General features: G+C 37.0%; 1 protein-coding gene across 1 annotated transcript in view; it reads left to right on the forward strand.

The window, feature by feature from the left end:
• COL19A1 (collagen type XIX alpha 1 chain) overlaps positions 1 to 16246 on the forward strand; it is a 319505-nt gene that overhangs the window by 122441 nt on the left and 180818 nt on the right. The window contains exon 11 of the mRNA XM_040983151.1: positions 12477 to 12530. Within this exon, the coding sequence (XP_040839085.1) occupies positions 12477 to 12530 (54 nt within the window). The remainder of the gene's footprint in view (positions 1 to 12476; positions 12531 to 16246) is intronic.

Raw genomic sequence — 16246 nt, forward strand, 5'->3', positions numbered from 1 at the left:
GACCCCTTATTGCCAAAAGCAGCTGCGTTTAAATCCTTATCTCAGCTGCTCCTGTCCCCATTGGCCTTAGCTTTCCTCCCCACTTCTTTAGCCAGCTTTCTGCTACCCTTCCTCCTGTTCTTCTTCCCATACTTTCCCTGTTTCCTTTCCGCCACCCTTCTTCCTGCCCCCAGTCTTTCTCATCCATCTTTGTCTCTCTGTCTATCTGTCTGTCCCTCGTCTGTTGCAGTCGTCCTGTCGTCCTGCCATCCAGCCGTCAGTTTTCTGTTAGCTTTTACCGGATACTTTTATATCATTCTCCACCAATCACTTCTCCCTGTGGGTCCACTTGGTGCTATCTGATAAGCCAGTAGCAATGACATAATCTCAGTGGGGGCATTAGCTTATCCCTGTGACTACCTGTTCACCTGCTTGTGAGACCAACTCCACCTCCTGGCCCTTGTCAGCCACCATCTTGCAATGGCCCCTCCCAAATCCCAGGAGCGGCTTTAGCCCTCACTCCCCACAAGCCATCACACCAGGCCCCCCTGTTTTCCTTTTTTTTTAAAAAACATTATGATATTTTGAAAAGATCAAAGAGACATCTAGGTTAGAAGAATTTAGACTCACTAGTGTATAGATGACCACTTTAATTCTAAGCCTGGAGAAAATGCCTACGATAGGTCCATTGAAAGACAAAACGTGGGAGACAGCGTTGTAGCAGTTGCACCACCACCTGTATCATCCACGTTCTTATGTGCTGGCTCCTCTCTAAACTGGTGAACTTCTGACTCAGCTCTCTGGCAATGTACCTAGGAAAGCAGTGGAAGGTGGCACAGTGCTTGGACCCCTGTAATCATGTGGGAGACCAAAATGAACCTCTGGCTTCAGGCTGGCCCAGCATTCGCTGCTGTGGCCATTTAGGGAGTAGTCAGCAAATACATGATTTGTCAGTCTTTCTTGCCCTGTCTCTAACTCTGTCTTTCAAATAAACATCTTTTTTTTTTTTAAAAAAAAAGAAACAGTGAACAAAGTTTATGTATTTTACAGTTAAAATTCTAAAATATTCGTATTTCCATCTCTCTATCTCAATCCCTCCCTAAATTCCTACATTTTCCTTCCCTTTTTTATCCTTTAATTTTTCACAAAAACATAATTTCAATTTACTTCATAATCACATACTTACTGCAACACTAACCATAATGTTCAACAAATAACAATAGAAAGACTTCATTCTGTTGGTTGCATATTTATTGAATGTTTTCCTTGCAATGCAAAAGCTTCTTAACTTGATATAACCCTTGTGTATTTTTTCTTTAATTGCTTGTGCTTTTGGAGTCTCATCCAAGAAGTATTATGCCAAGGTCAGGCAGAGTTTCTCCAGTATTATCCTCTAGTAAGTTAATGGTATCAGTTCATAGATTTAGATCCTTGATCCATTGCAAGTTAATTTTGTATGAAGTATAAGATGGACTATTTCTGCTGAAGAGATCCAATGTATCTTAACTTTATTTATAGAAGGAACTTTCATTTCTGTTGGGGATGATGTGAACTCATTGGTTACATAATATTTTGTTGTCAGTGTATGGATTAATTTCTGAAGTTTCTGTTCTTTTCCAATGATTTGCATATACAAGATTGTGCCACTACCAGGCTGTTTCTATGATTATCCTGTAGTATATATTGAAATCCTGTGTTATGATGTCTCCAGCTTTGTGCTATTTATGCTTGCTTTGATTACTTAGGGGTCTTTTGTTTCCAAATGAGTTTAGGGATCTTGGTTTTTACTAGATTGAAGAGGAATGTTCATAGTATTTTGATTGTGATCATGTTGCATCTAAAATTGCACTGGGTTGTATCCACATTTTGATATTAATTCTTCCAATCCATAAACATGGAAGACTTTTCAGGTTTTTTTTGTGTGTGTTTTCTTGTATTCCTTAATGTTTTATAATTTTTATTGTAGATATCTTTCACATTCTTGTTTAAATTTATTCCAAAGTGTTTACAATTTTTGTGACCAGTGTGAATAATACTGATCTTACATGTAATTTCTTAGCCATGGTATTTTTGTGCTATTGACTTTTGTGTGTTGAATATAAATCCTGCAATTTTGCCAAACTCTTGTGAGTTCTAATAATCCCTTAGTAGAGTCTTTTGGTTCCCAGGTATATAATATGTCATCTACAAACAGGGATAATTTGACTTCCTCCTTTCAAATTTGTGTCCATTTAATTTCATTTTCTAGCCTCGTGGCTCTGACAAATTTCAAGAGCTATATTGAATAGATGGAGAAAGTGGGCATTGTCTTGCTCCAGATTTCAGTGAAAGGACTTCCAGTTTTTCCCCCACTCATTGCAATGCGGTTCTGGGTTTGCCATATATTGTCTTGATGTGTTAATATGTTTTCCTTTTATACCCACTTTCTCAAGGTTTTCATCATGAAAAGATGCCCTTTTTTTTATCAAATCCTTTTTCTGAATCTTTTGAAAATCATGATTCATCAATTTGTTGATCCAATGTCACATTTTTATTAGTTTGCATGTATTGAATTAAGTTGCACATATTCTGCATCCATTGGATAAATCTCACCTGGTCCAGGAGATGGTCTTTTTGATGATTCTTAGATCCATTAGACTATTACTTCAATAAGGATTTCTGTGTCAATGATCATCAGGGGTATTGATCTACACTTCTCTTTTTTGTATGTTTTTTTTTTTTTTTTTTGGTTTGGGAATTTGGGTGAGTCTGAACTCACAATGAAGTTAGGATTCCTTCCCAAATAGATAATTTAGACAAAATGTAATAACATGAAAGAAATCCTTGAGACACTGCAATTCTTAGAGAATACAGGACAATAAATTAAAAGGAGAAAAAGGTGGCTATAGGTGTCAAATAAAAAACAAAAGAACATGTTGTCTCAGCAAACATGCGTTTATAATGACTGATGAAAAAACACCAAATGCACTTTATAGGTCAGGAAGAAAAAGAAATGTGTGTGATGAAGGTCTGCCAGAACTTGTGAGCAGTGTTTGAGAAGCCACAAGGACACAAGTCAATGTGGACTGGATTGCAAAATGTGTAAGAGAAAATAGAATTCATGCACTAAAAATGGGCAGGCTATTTTTAGTAAATCTGAAATAGGAAGGTGGCATATGAAGCAAGAAACGACAGGAGATGAAAATGAGATTTTTTGTTCTAACAGAAGATTGCACTACATGTTTCACTGTAGTTAGAAGTGAGTAAAAGAAAATTGAGGATTCAGAGAAGGGTGTATAATTTTAATCATCAAATCTGTGAAAGGACAGAATACCATAGGATTAAGGGATGGGTTGAGGGATTAACATCAAGCATTGTGGACTGATGGATACAACAAAGGAGTTATTACATACTAGGACTGTTTTCCTAGAAGTGAATTTGTAGGTTTCATTGCAATAAGGGAAGGCTTCTGTGACAGCCTCTGTTTTCTCTGCAAAAAGGAGGGCTGCCTGAGAATACAAGCACAAATCATCATACCAGGAATGTGAGAATTTAAGGACCTAGAAAAGTTAGTTATCATGAAGTTAGACTAGTGCCAATCTGCCCAAGTATATAGTTTTTTTTCTTTAGGCATAGTTAACAATCTAGAACAAGAGGGATTAGGGAAAAATGGCTTCTATTGGCTTTGTTACGTCATAAACATATATAGGAGAATGCTTAGAGAAGTGATTAAACAGCAGTTCACATAATAGTACAGGGATATGGACAAAAACAAAGCCATTTGAGGCTGGGCAGGCATTGTGATATAGTGTGTAAAGCTGTGATCTGTGACACTTACATCCCATATGGGCAGGAGTTTATATTTTGACTGCTCTGCTTCCAACCCAGCTCCCTGCTCAAAGCCTGGGAGAACATCATAATACAGCCCAAGTGCTTGGGTCTCTGCTACCCATGTTGGGGATCCAGGTGCAATCCCTGGCTTTTGTGTAGCTAAACTCTAGCCATTGCAGCCGCTTGTGGTCCAGGGGTTGGAGGGTGGCAAACCAGTGACTGGATGACCTCTCTCCACTCTCCATATAATACTGACTTTAAACAGAATAAAATTAAAAATTTAAAAAGTATTTGGGACTGATAGATATTGATTTCATTTGAAATCCCCCAAAACAAGGTCTGAGTCTATGATTTCGTGTTTACTTAAGAGGACTCTTAAGATTCAGGGGAGAATGGGAAAAAACAAGTCAGAAACCAAGGGAAAGCTAATAAGGTGCACATTTGAGTTGCTCACCGTTGCGGATAACTAGGGCTGAGTACTAGTGGAGATCTCCTAAGGAAACCTGTAGAATCTGCCATGGAACTTGTCCCTTTACAGGACAGAAAGTTGACACATTAATCCAATACACCTGTCTCCCTTTGGTGAAAAATTACTTCCAGGAGTATCAGTACCCTCCACATTTCCAGATAATTTTACCAGGACAAAACAAAATACCTGACTTCAGAAAAATACCAAAGGCAGAAATCCAAAGATAGTGGAGAACATAGAGGGGATATGTTGAGAGCATCCAAGACTTCACAGAAACAATGCACTGCAGCTTCTGCCGAGAATTGAGGTGAGCCAAGAGGATGTATTGCAAAGTTAAACCTGTTGAATGGAAGCCCCACTGATGTCAAAGTAATTGAGTAAATATTTTGAAATAATAGGAATTCCTTGACAATGAAAATTACTTATATCCTCTGAGTTTAAAGTTACTTAAGTTCCAGAGTTATTATCATCAGTAAATTGGAATGAAAATAGGCACTTATAAAATCACTGCAATAATTAAAGAGAAGCCTCAATGTGTGAATTGTCCTGCACAGAGTCAGAGTCACATAGGCTGATAGAACAAAATATATCATATTATTGCTATTATCTAAAATAAAATATATGTCATTGGTATTAATAACTGCCAGCCTTAGGGATGATAGAAAATCAACTTAAACTAAATAATTTTTAAAAATTTATTTATATGAGTATAATATTTCATGTAACAAGGTCATTAAAATTGGGTTGTTTTTAAATTGAATTAAGGAAAGAATGAGTACTGGGAAAAGCTTAAATGTAATCTAGCTCCCTAGTGTTCTATTTCTGTTTGGTTAGAACTGCACATAAGTTTGAACCAAACTGGAAAAATGTACTGTATTTTCAAAGAAATCTCTGGAGATATTCTGTTGGTTTTGCGTTTGAATTCTTTTTGAAGTTATCGTAAACACCAAGAAACTATCTAAATTCATTCTTCTTTTTAACATCCGATGTCAAAGAAGTTTTAATTATAGATGAAATCTTTAATGTTGCAGTTTTGTTTTCACTTGCTCTTTTTTCAATGGAGAAGAAAGAGACAGCTGTTTACTATTGTTAACATTCTTTTTGTTTGGAATTTATTAGATATGCATCACTTGAATGTATACTTTTGTTTCCTGTCTGGTTACAGCATTTCCACTCATTTTCTTCAGAGTGTTACAATTTAGAATGGAGCTGCTTTAGAGATCATCTGGACATGATGAATAAGCTAATTAATGCCACTTAAAATATTGATAATTGTCATCTAGCATTTACATTGATTTTCTAGTGAATTGCTTAATACATCCTCTCCAGCCACCAGTTGTAATACTATCTTTTATTATGAGTGATAAAATTCTTCATAGTAATTATGTTGAATATTAGGTGACTGATATTTTTCCTAATTTATCATTTGATCTTTTGTTTTATTTTTGCTTTATAAGCTAATATTAAGATTTAGGAAGTGTATTTTATTCTTTTGTGAATTTTGTTTTTTTGTTTTGTTTTTTGTTCCACATCTAGAGAGCACTTCCATACCGTAAACCCTGAACTATGTTCATCTAAACCTTCTGGTACTTTAAGATTTGTTTTTATGTTGCTACTCTAGACCATGAAGAAATAACTTAAATATAAGATGGCACACCTTATTTCTAATAAATTTTATGTTGATTATTATAACATGTCTATTATATTAGCAGTTCCTAAGTGGAGATGAATTTTACTTTTGGATAATATTGCATAATGTTTGAAGGCATATTTATTTGCCAGGACCTAGAATGAAGTTTTTGGAAGAAAGATTGGCTGCTTGTCTCTGATGGTTAGACAGCGATAGATCTATATGTGAATAGTCTGGGCACCATTCCTCTGCTAGTTGCTTGCTCAGTGGTAGTATTAATCTGCTTACATTTTTATTCCCTATCTGGAGAATATTTTGAGAGACTTTGCCTCCTTTGAAGAATTACAGATGCTTTCTATATTCAGTTATCCTTGATCAGTTTTAAAACCGATGAACCTAACAGTTATAGAGTACAGACTGTGTCATATTGCCTAAGTTGAACCAATCTTGGGTACTTAACTTCTGTGTCCTCCTTTCTATTAGCTGAAAATGAGAGGAATAATCATATTTTTCTCAGAGGTTATCAGAATTTTACGATGATTGAACTGGTGTGTGGCACATAGCAAACACTGTAGAAGTATCATTGAAACCTTGTTTCCTGAATCTTATTTAGTCACAGTTCCCATATTTAACCTTTCTATTAAATTATTTTTTTAAAAAAGATCCATCACTGATTTAACATGAAGATTTGGTTAATGCAATACATGTGCTTCAGTTAAAATTTTCTGGAAACTCTTCATCTTCTTGGCATGCAGCATAAACCCCATAAGAATATAAGCTTTATTATCCCTCTTTTTAAATCTGAATTTTTTCTTTTATAAAAATTTTCACTTGCATAAAGCAAACAAACTTCACAGTACAGATTTAGGTGCATAATGGTCCTTCCCACCCTACCCTCTCCCGCTTGCAATTCTTACCTTCCCTCTTCCTTCCTTGCTGCTTTTCAAAAGAAGAGTTTTTATAATGGAGTACTTTCAATTCACTTTGTGAACACAGACTTAACACTCCATTAAGTAATGAACTCAACTAATAGCAAATAGAAAACAATATCACTGTCCCTCAAGAGTATAGACAAAGGTTGTAAGTAATAATCAATTCTCGAAATGCCAATCTCATTTATATAGATTTATCTATACTGTGTATATTAATTCCCACAGATAAAGGAAAATGTGATTTTTGTCTGTTAGGGCCTGGCTTATTTCACTAAGTATAACAGTTTGCAGTTGCATCCATGTGTTGCAAAGGATATGATTTCATTCTCATTTATGTCTAAATAGTATTCCATAGTTACATGTATAGCACATTATCTAGTCATCTATTGATAGACATCTCTATATAATCATTATTTACCAGTTTCATCAATGTCAAGCTTGCAGATTTCATCATAGACACATATCTTTTTAATATGTAGAATATTTAACTTCTCATATGAGAATAATTTATTTAATTTGAATATATTTGATTAAAATATGACAGTTATATCAAAGGAATCTTATTTTTTAATATAAAAATTTATTGCCTTGAATAAATTTTATGACAACATTTAACCACCATGTAGTTTCTCATCCTCTAATTTGATATTTTTATCTAAAAGTTTCTGATTCTCTAAATTTGTTTTTAGTGTTTAAGATTATATTTATTTTTTTAATTTTTTCAATTCATTTTTATTACAAAGTCAAATATACAGAGAGAGAGACAGAGAGACAGAGGGGAAGATCTGTCTGATGATTCACTCCCCAAGTGTCCACAACAGCTGGTGCTGAGCCAGTCTGAACCTGGGAGCCAGGAACTTCCTCCAGGTCTCCCACACGGGTGCAGGGTCCCTCAGGCTTTGGACCGTCCTCGACTGCTTTCCTAGGCCACAAACAAGGAGCTGCATGGGAAGTGGAGCTGCCAGGAGTAGACCCGGCAGGCCATATGGGATCCCGGCATGTTCAAGGCGAGGACTTTAGCTTCAAGGGTACTGTGCCAGGCCCTATTTGTTTATTTTTATTGGAACAGTAGATATATAGAGAGAAAGAATTAGAAAAAAATCTTCCATCTGCTGATTCACTCCCCAAGTGGCCGTACAACTGGAACTCAGCTGATCCAAAGCCTGGAGCCAGGAGCTTCTTCTGGATTTCCCATGTGGATGTCGAGTCCCATGGCTTTGAACCCTCCTCTATTACTTTTTCAGGTGACAAGTAGGGAGCTGGATGGGAAGCATAGCGGCCAGGGCACAAACTGGCACCCATGTGGGTCCCAGTGGGTGCAAGGCAAGGATTTAGCTTGATTTGGCTATCACACCAGGCACTTTTTAGTGTTTCTTTGTCCTAATGAACAAATAAATTAATAAAATATTCACAGAAATGGCAGTTTTCTTTCTCTAAGTACTTAGAATGTGCTGTTGCCAAAATTTATTGTGGAAGCACTGATAGAGTATGTGTTCTTGATATAAGAAGTAATGAAATAAATGAATGCCACATCTCAAATATTTTTTACTCATTCTTTTTCAAATGTCCCAATGTAATGATGCACTAAATACATACATACATACATACATACATACATACATACATAAAGGTAGCTGTGAATTTTATCCACAAGAATAACTATAAAGTTTTTATCAGTTGATATTATCACTCATTAAAAATGTTGTTATAGCATGAGATTACAGTTTTATCATACTCTCTGCAATAAGAGTATTTCCAGTATCTCATTTCCTTTTTTTCTTTTGAATGTTGACGTCAAATGGCAATTTATTTATTCACCTGTAATAACAATTGGTGTTACTTATTTAGTGCAAAATATCAGAGAAGTGGTAGCTGGACCCCTAAGAATAGTAAGATGCCTGGCTTTAATGTGCATTGTGAGGCTACAGAATAATTTTTTAGCCTTCTACTCAGTTCAAGTCTTCCACCTTGGTTTCAGGGACCTAATTACTGAAGCCATCACCCGCTGTTTTCTAGAGTGCGTGTTAGCAGGAAATTGGAATTGGAAGCAGAGCTAGGACTTGGACACAGGCACTCAGATAAGAGATGTGAGCATATTAACTGCTGCACTAAAAGCATTTCTTGATCCTCTGACTTTGCTTTCTGTGTGTTAACTATGGCAGTCTCTGTATTGACGCTGTCCAGCTAAATTTTCTATGATGATGGAAAGCTTCTCATCAGCATTATCTAACCCTCATCAACTCTAATTTTGGCTTGTACCCATCGGAACAGTCAGCCCAACCTGGCCCTTCCCTGATCTAGCTCACATGCGGCCTACAGGTGTTTAGCCCTTCCTGGTCTGCTCTGTCTCCATCCCAGCTCAAGCTCTCCAGTGGGAGTGGTTGTCCAGCAGGGGAACCCACATTCCCTCTCCCAGCTTTGCCTCTCCTCCCATCCTCACCCCAGTATCTCACATGTATTGTTTGGGCACTGCGACCACATCTGGTATGGCTTACCCCACCTTGGCATTCCGTAATATGCACAGGTTTGTGTCGCAACCAAACCCAGCCTGACCCACACTCTATTCTGGTGCTTGGATTCGCCAGTGGATAATGTGAATAGGTTCAGCCTGGTCTGCCCCTTAACGTATGCCATATGTATGCCGGTGGGTACATTTCCCTGGTCTAGTCTGGGTTGCTCCCTATTGTGGTTCTTCTGTTTACCTGTAAGGACCATGTCCTGCCAGAGGAGTTTCCCAAGCTCCTCCATCAGAACTTCTCCCTATGCCACATCTTGCGTGTACTGGTGATTCCATGGGCCAGCCCTCCTTGCTGGCCTTCAGTCCATTCCAGTTCTTACTGTTGGATGCTTTAGCCCAGCCAAGGCTTGTTCATACCCAAACACAGCTCACACATGGCTCAGTAGGGGCAGAGACCTGGCCTAGTCCGTCCTACATCTATTCAGGTTCTCCAGAGCACCAGATGGTACTGGCATCTAACCCGGCTTGGTGAACCCAGCCCCAGTTCACACTTGTGCCAAGGGAGATTGCAACCATATCTAGACCAGAATGCAGACCCCACTCTGGCCCACGCACTCTCCCATGGAAACCCCAACCCAGCAAGTGTATACTCTCACAGTTCCCCAACCAAGTCTTTTCCCAGCCCTACATTATGCACACGCCAGTGGTTGTTCTAACCCAGTTGGTTTAGCCTCTCACCTGTCTCAGCCTTTGCCTTCAATGCTGTGGCCTGGCATCCCTGGTTTATGCAGACCAGTCAGTGTAAGAGCCTAGTTCAGCATGACATGTGCTCCATCCTGATTTCTGTTCTTTCTTGTGAGTTGAGGTTTGCTCAGCCCTGCCCAGTCCGCCCCCTTTGAGTTGCAGCTCAGCCCAACTACTTTTCAAACTGTGTTTAAATAATTTTCTTTGACATTGTGATTGGTGACTACTATAATGGACAACACACCCTTGGAGTTGTGTTTATTTCCTCACCCCTCCATCTTAGTTTAAAATCTTTGGCTTCAATTAAACATGCATATATTTCAGTGAATATGTTTTATGCACTTTTGTTTATAAGAAGACCATCATAAACAAAACATACAGATCACAGATCAAGTTATTTTTATCTGGTTCCTGTGTTGCCAATATGGTGATAATATAGAACAGGAGATAAGGAATGTATGCATGTCTTTTTATAGAGTATTTAACATATTAGATGTTTCCTTTTTTATTAATGTTTTTGAAAATGAAAAAAAAATTATTAGAGAAAAAATATAAAGGGAGAAGAACAGAAGATATAAAGACATGAGTAACAATGACTATCATGGCACAAAATGGTGACCAAGACTACCACACAGATCCTCAGCATGTGCCAATGAGCTTATACTTTTTATATCTAATTAGCCTAAAGTGTTATGTCACATTGGGTATGTGTCATTCACAGTGATATTTCTGTTCATCTTGAACCTTTTATTGCAGAAATCCCAAACCTATGTCTGCTTTCTCATTGCACAGCAAACTAATCACTGACACTAGGGTGGAGGAAAAAAGTAGGCATTTGATTTTTCAAGGCCCAGAGTAAGAAATAGGAAAGCTAATGCTTAATTCGTAGACTCCCAGCATGGTAAGAGGAGAGCAATCTTACAGAGTTGGAATTAAGAGGTTTGTGATAAGCTCATGAGCAGATCTCTGGTTGGTCTGTAGTTTTCATGTTACTCCTTTGATTGGTCAGTGATAGAACAGCCATTGTGTTCTTTCAGGAATTTTAGTGTCTGTCTTGGGTACCAGTCAGTCTGGATACTTTATGCAGGTGTCTGTTGCTTTGTTCTGGGTCTGAGGGTTCCTGTTTAAAACAATACAACTACGGAGAGTATAAGTCCAAAGTATTATCTGTGGAGGAAATAAATGACCTCATGAATAATGTGATTTGGAATCCTGTGCAATGACTGTGTCTAATGGGAAACTCCCTCAATTCAATGAATTAGTCTTTAGTAGATAAATTTGCAATCAAAGCAAGGCAAAGACTCTAAGCTAAGAGAGGGAGTCTGGTACATTACAGATTGAGGATATATGTGATTTTTTTTTAATTTATTATTTATTTTTCTTGGAAAGGCAGATTTTTCAGAGAAAAGGAGAGAGAGAAAGTATTCCATCTGCTGTTTTACTCCCTAAGTGGCTGTGATGGCCAGAGCTGAGCTGATCCAAAACCTGGAGTCAGGAGCTTCTTCTGGGTCTCTGACATGGGTGCAGGGTCCCAAGGCTCTGGACCATCTCTCCCTGCTTTCCCAGGCCACAAGCAGGGAGCTGGATGAGAAGTGGGGCAGCTGGGACATGAACCAGTACCCATATGGGATCTCAGAGGGACAAGGATTTAGTCACTTGGCTATTATGCCAGGCTTGAGAATATCTGTTAAAAGCATTGTGTGGAGCATTTTTGACATATATCATATTTGTACATTGAAGTTAAAAATAGACCTTGCTTACCATTCATTCACTGAATTTGTCAATTGTGTCTTTATATGACATGAGAATTTTCATGTAGTATATGATTATTAAACTTTAATAGTTGAACCATAGTTAATTCATTATGCCTATATACCATAATTTATGTAATCACTTTAGTTTTTGGCATTCAGGATGATCCTTTTTTCCTACTCTAAATATTATATTCAACAAGCTGGGTCCTAATATTTTTTCTTCTCTGATTATTTCTTTAGTACTCTTTTTAAAAAAGATTTACTTTTAATTAGTTTAGTACTCAGTTTTATAAGTAAAATGACGAAATGAACAGCAGTTTGATATATGTCAAAGCTATCTGTCCATATATTTATAGCCTAGTAGGTTTCTAGATATCTATGGCCAAATTTTCTTCCAAATATTTCTTTGTTGCTTATAAAAGAAAATAGATAATCTGTGTTCTATTTCTACCCTCCAGTCATTTTGATGTGCATAGTTTTTCTTTTTTGAATATTTAAATTTCTGTTTAGTTTTAGAACTCAGAATTGTTCTTTTTTTTTTTTTATTGTTGCTTACATTGTATTATGTAGTACAGTTTTATAGGCGCTGGGGATAAATAACCAAATAACCACAATGTAAGTCTCCTGCTTTTTTTTTTTTTTTTGCTTGGTGAAAGCTTTCAGGTCTAACATTTTTCATTCTGTAATTATTTTTCCTTAGGGTGAAAAAGGAGCAAAAGGAGACCCGGGTCTGACTGGTCTTAATGGAGAAGATGTAAGCCTAACTCTTTTTCTAATATCCTGTTTACATTTTGCCCATGCAGTTTACTATCAAATGCTATGAAAGTTTGAATGTTCTTAACTCATCTAGCCACAGTCACACAAAGTTAAGAATCAAGGTTATCTTACAGCATGGCCCATTAGGTGCCCATGGTCTTTAGTTTCATTACAGGTAATTCTTATGTATGACTAGTTCAAATGTATGTTGACTTTTACAAGCCTTTGCTTTTTGCTGCTTGTTTTCTTTTCTCTTCTTACATACTTTATTCTTACTATGCCAGTGCTGTTATCCAGGATTCACTTTTTAGCTCACCCTTATCTCTATACAGGGAAGTCTGTATTGATAATGTTTCAATGATGAAAAGAAAGGGAAGTCGGAAAGGAAACCCATGCGTGTGTGTTGCTTTTCCCATTGCCACAGCTCCTCAAGAGCAGCTGTCCTGGGTTCTGTGACATCCTGCATCCCAGTAAACTACATTTCTTCCCATTAGGATAACACTCCCAAAAAAATTTCATTCCAGTGCTTAGGATGAAATTAAAAGACAATCTCAACGTGAGTCTTCCTTGAATTTCAAGTCATCAACAATAGCCAGTTATTATTTTGGAGACATACCAAGTTTACTGGAGAAAACATCCGTAATGAGAAATATTTTTCCCTCGATTTTCTTTGCTCACTTAAATAGTTTTAAATGGATCTAAACGCCATACTAATTGATTTATGGATAAGTGATAGGGGACACCAAATGAGGCTATATTCAATTCTCTGGAACTCTTGAGGTGTTAGGAAAGCTACCTGTTGGTGACAAATTATTACAGTACAAAGCGAGGCTAAAGACTAATAGTTGGAGCCTGTGTGCCAAGTAAGGCTGCACCTGAGGAAGCTTCCCCCAAATGAAAGAGGCTCCTGAAATTAACTGCATCATGAGGCTCTGATTCAAACCCTCACCAGCAGCTTTGCTATATTTTAAGAAACCTCATTCACATCTGTACTATGACCTGCTCCCTTTGTTGTGGGAAATTCAACATGAAAGCCAAAGGCAGCCTTGATTCTTGTCTCACAGGAAAGAATTTTCATGCAGAGAATTTCAGTGTGCAAAGATAGATTACATGTAAAGAGTGATCTGCCATAGTGACGGGAGCAGGCTCCAAGGAAGGAAAGATCCAACAACATGGTGGAAGCGGTGTCTTTTAAGCACCATTTCAGGGAGGCGAACAAAAGAAATAAGCAAGAAGTTGGAGAGGGGAATTCCTGAACAGAGGGCAGTAACCGTGTCTGGTCCAAAACAGAAAGCCATCAGAAGCGTGCGTGGCAATCCGACTCCTCTCATTCTTATGATACACTGAAAAGTCAGACACAATCTGCTGGCTTTTTGTTTTTTTCCTGATGGAAATTCAGAGATGGGACTAAAGAACTAGAGTCCAGGGAGGTGTAGTTCACATTTTTTGAGGACTCCACCTAACCCTCAGTAGTTATTCTTCATGGGAAAGCAAAGAGCTAAGAGAAATGTACTAAGAGACAAAAGAGAAATTTACCAGGGACCAGAGACCCTAACTACATATTAGCCCATTTGCCTCCTTCTATCCACCTCTTGAAATTTATATTCCTACATCAGAGAATGACATTAACACCAGTGTCTTGTGGCTAGGAGAGTATTTATATTTTATCTATACCTATAGAGGAAAAGCACTTCCAACAGCTCATTAAAATATGTTGATTTTGACACCAGTTTTTGTTTAAAAAAAAAAATCCATGGGCTCCTAATCCGAGTTAAGACCAACAAGCTTGCTGAGGAGCAAATCAGCAGTCTGCTGGGCAGTGTGACCCCTTCTCACCAGCCACAGGGGTGCCATTTCCTTTGCACCATAATTGTCTAATGTAGTTCATTAAGTGCGCCATAAAGCATGACAAAGCACATTAACTTCTCTCACTTGGTTCCTTAATTAATATGTAGATGATGTTGTTTTCCTTTGCTTAATTTCGTCAAAGATATTCAGGAGTCAAGACTAAAGAGAAATAAAAAGTAATGCAAGTTCTCCTCTTTCCCCTTCACTATCATTAGAAGAATTGGATGCTCTCCTATTACACTATTGGCAATGCTGGCAGTCTAATATTATGTCATAATTGATAAAGTATTTTCAAGAGGAGTTTGAAATTCAGTCCTCACTCAGGTTTATGAACTAGCAAGAGCAGACTTCATTAGACCAGGCTTGATAACATCCCTGTTTCAGAGGCAAGAAGTAGAAGTTTAGAAAACTAAGCAACTTGATAAAATAGTAAAATAAAATAAAATAGTAAAATCAGCCTGTTGTAGCCCTGAATGTTTGGTTGAAAATTATCATCTGTGTGTTTCCACCAAATCATGCCATATGTCATTGCTCACTTCTCAGTGCTTAAAAATCTTTGGAAATAAATTTAACAAATTTGATAGTTCCCTCTTTCATAAGCACAGGTATGAATTTTCAGGGAGTAAAGAGTGCTATAAAGGCTGTTTCAATTAGAATTAAAGTGAAGCCAGAATAAGGAAATATTGTTTAGAATGTGTAGTGAACAATCTCAATGAACCTGCTCACTGCAGCCACTTTCTAACTCAGAGTAAATTAGAATGATTTAAAATTTTATTAGATAGATCCGATCTTCTTTTAGTTAATAATCTTTATTGCCACAGATAACATACATCTTAATGTCAGTGCATCTTATAAAATAGTGTCTTCAGTGCCAACTTTTCCATGAAATGAAAAAATGTACTTTGGAAAATGTAAGCCTTTGCTTAAAGGGAAGACAGTTTGATCTTTTTCTGAGGATACTGTTGACACTTTGGGCAAGTGGATTCCTTGCCATGTGGGACTGTCTTGCAAGAGCAGAAGGTTTACCAAGCTTGAAGCTCAGAAGCTTAAAACACCAGTAGTATCCCTTAGTCATGGAAAAAGAGAAAGTTCCTGTATCTATCTTAGTTGCATCCTTGACAGAAGCCTGTGTTTAATTTTAAATAACACTGCATATTTTCATTAAACACATGCATACTCATCAATGATTTTGAATATGATTTCATATGAAATCCATTTCATAATACTTCCTTAGAACAGACATGAAAGGAAAATAATAAATTTGTAATTTTGATCTTTGAAGGCAAACTACCAAGGTTCAAATTCCAGTTCTGCTACTGACTTGTTGGCATGCTGTATTATTCTTTCTATACTTTGTATTCTTTGGACAGTTACATATTAATATTATTTGCTTTATTTTTTGTCAGGATTGAAAGTGTTATCAGATTTACAACATTTGGAACAGTGTGTAGTATATAGAAAGAGTTAGATGAAAATCAGCATTATTAGAAATGAGAATAAGCAACACACTTAGCTCCAATGGATTTGTTTTCATTTACTTAGTTTTTGTGGGGTTATATAACCTTAGAAAAGTAGATTTCAGTCTGAATTTAGTATTCTCTTCTGCATCTTTATTATGGCCTTTAAAACATTCTTTACCAGAATGATAACATGGATGTTTCTAAAATAATCATGTTAATCTCCTTATACAAATGCAATCTGCACTACGGAATACAAAACCATTGAAAGCACAAAAGTAGAGATAGCAGCTGACACAGCTGTTGCAATTCTTAGAGGAAAAGACAAAGTCAGTGGAAGCTGGGGTGAAAGATTGTGTTAAAATTTTAACAAATAAAATTATTTTTAAAAATTCTGATTTTTAAAAAT

Source organism: Ochotona curzoniae, unplaced genomic scaffold (genome assembly GCF_017591425.1).
Source record: "Ochotona curzoniae isolate NIBS_2020 unplaced genomic scaffold, NIBS_Ocur_1.0 contig_3819, whole genome shotgun sequence".
NCBI lineage: Eukaryota > Metazoa > Chordata > Mammalia > Lagomorpha > Ochotonidae > Ochotona > Ochotona curzoniae.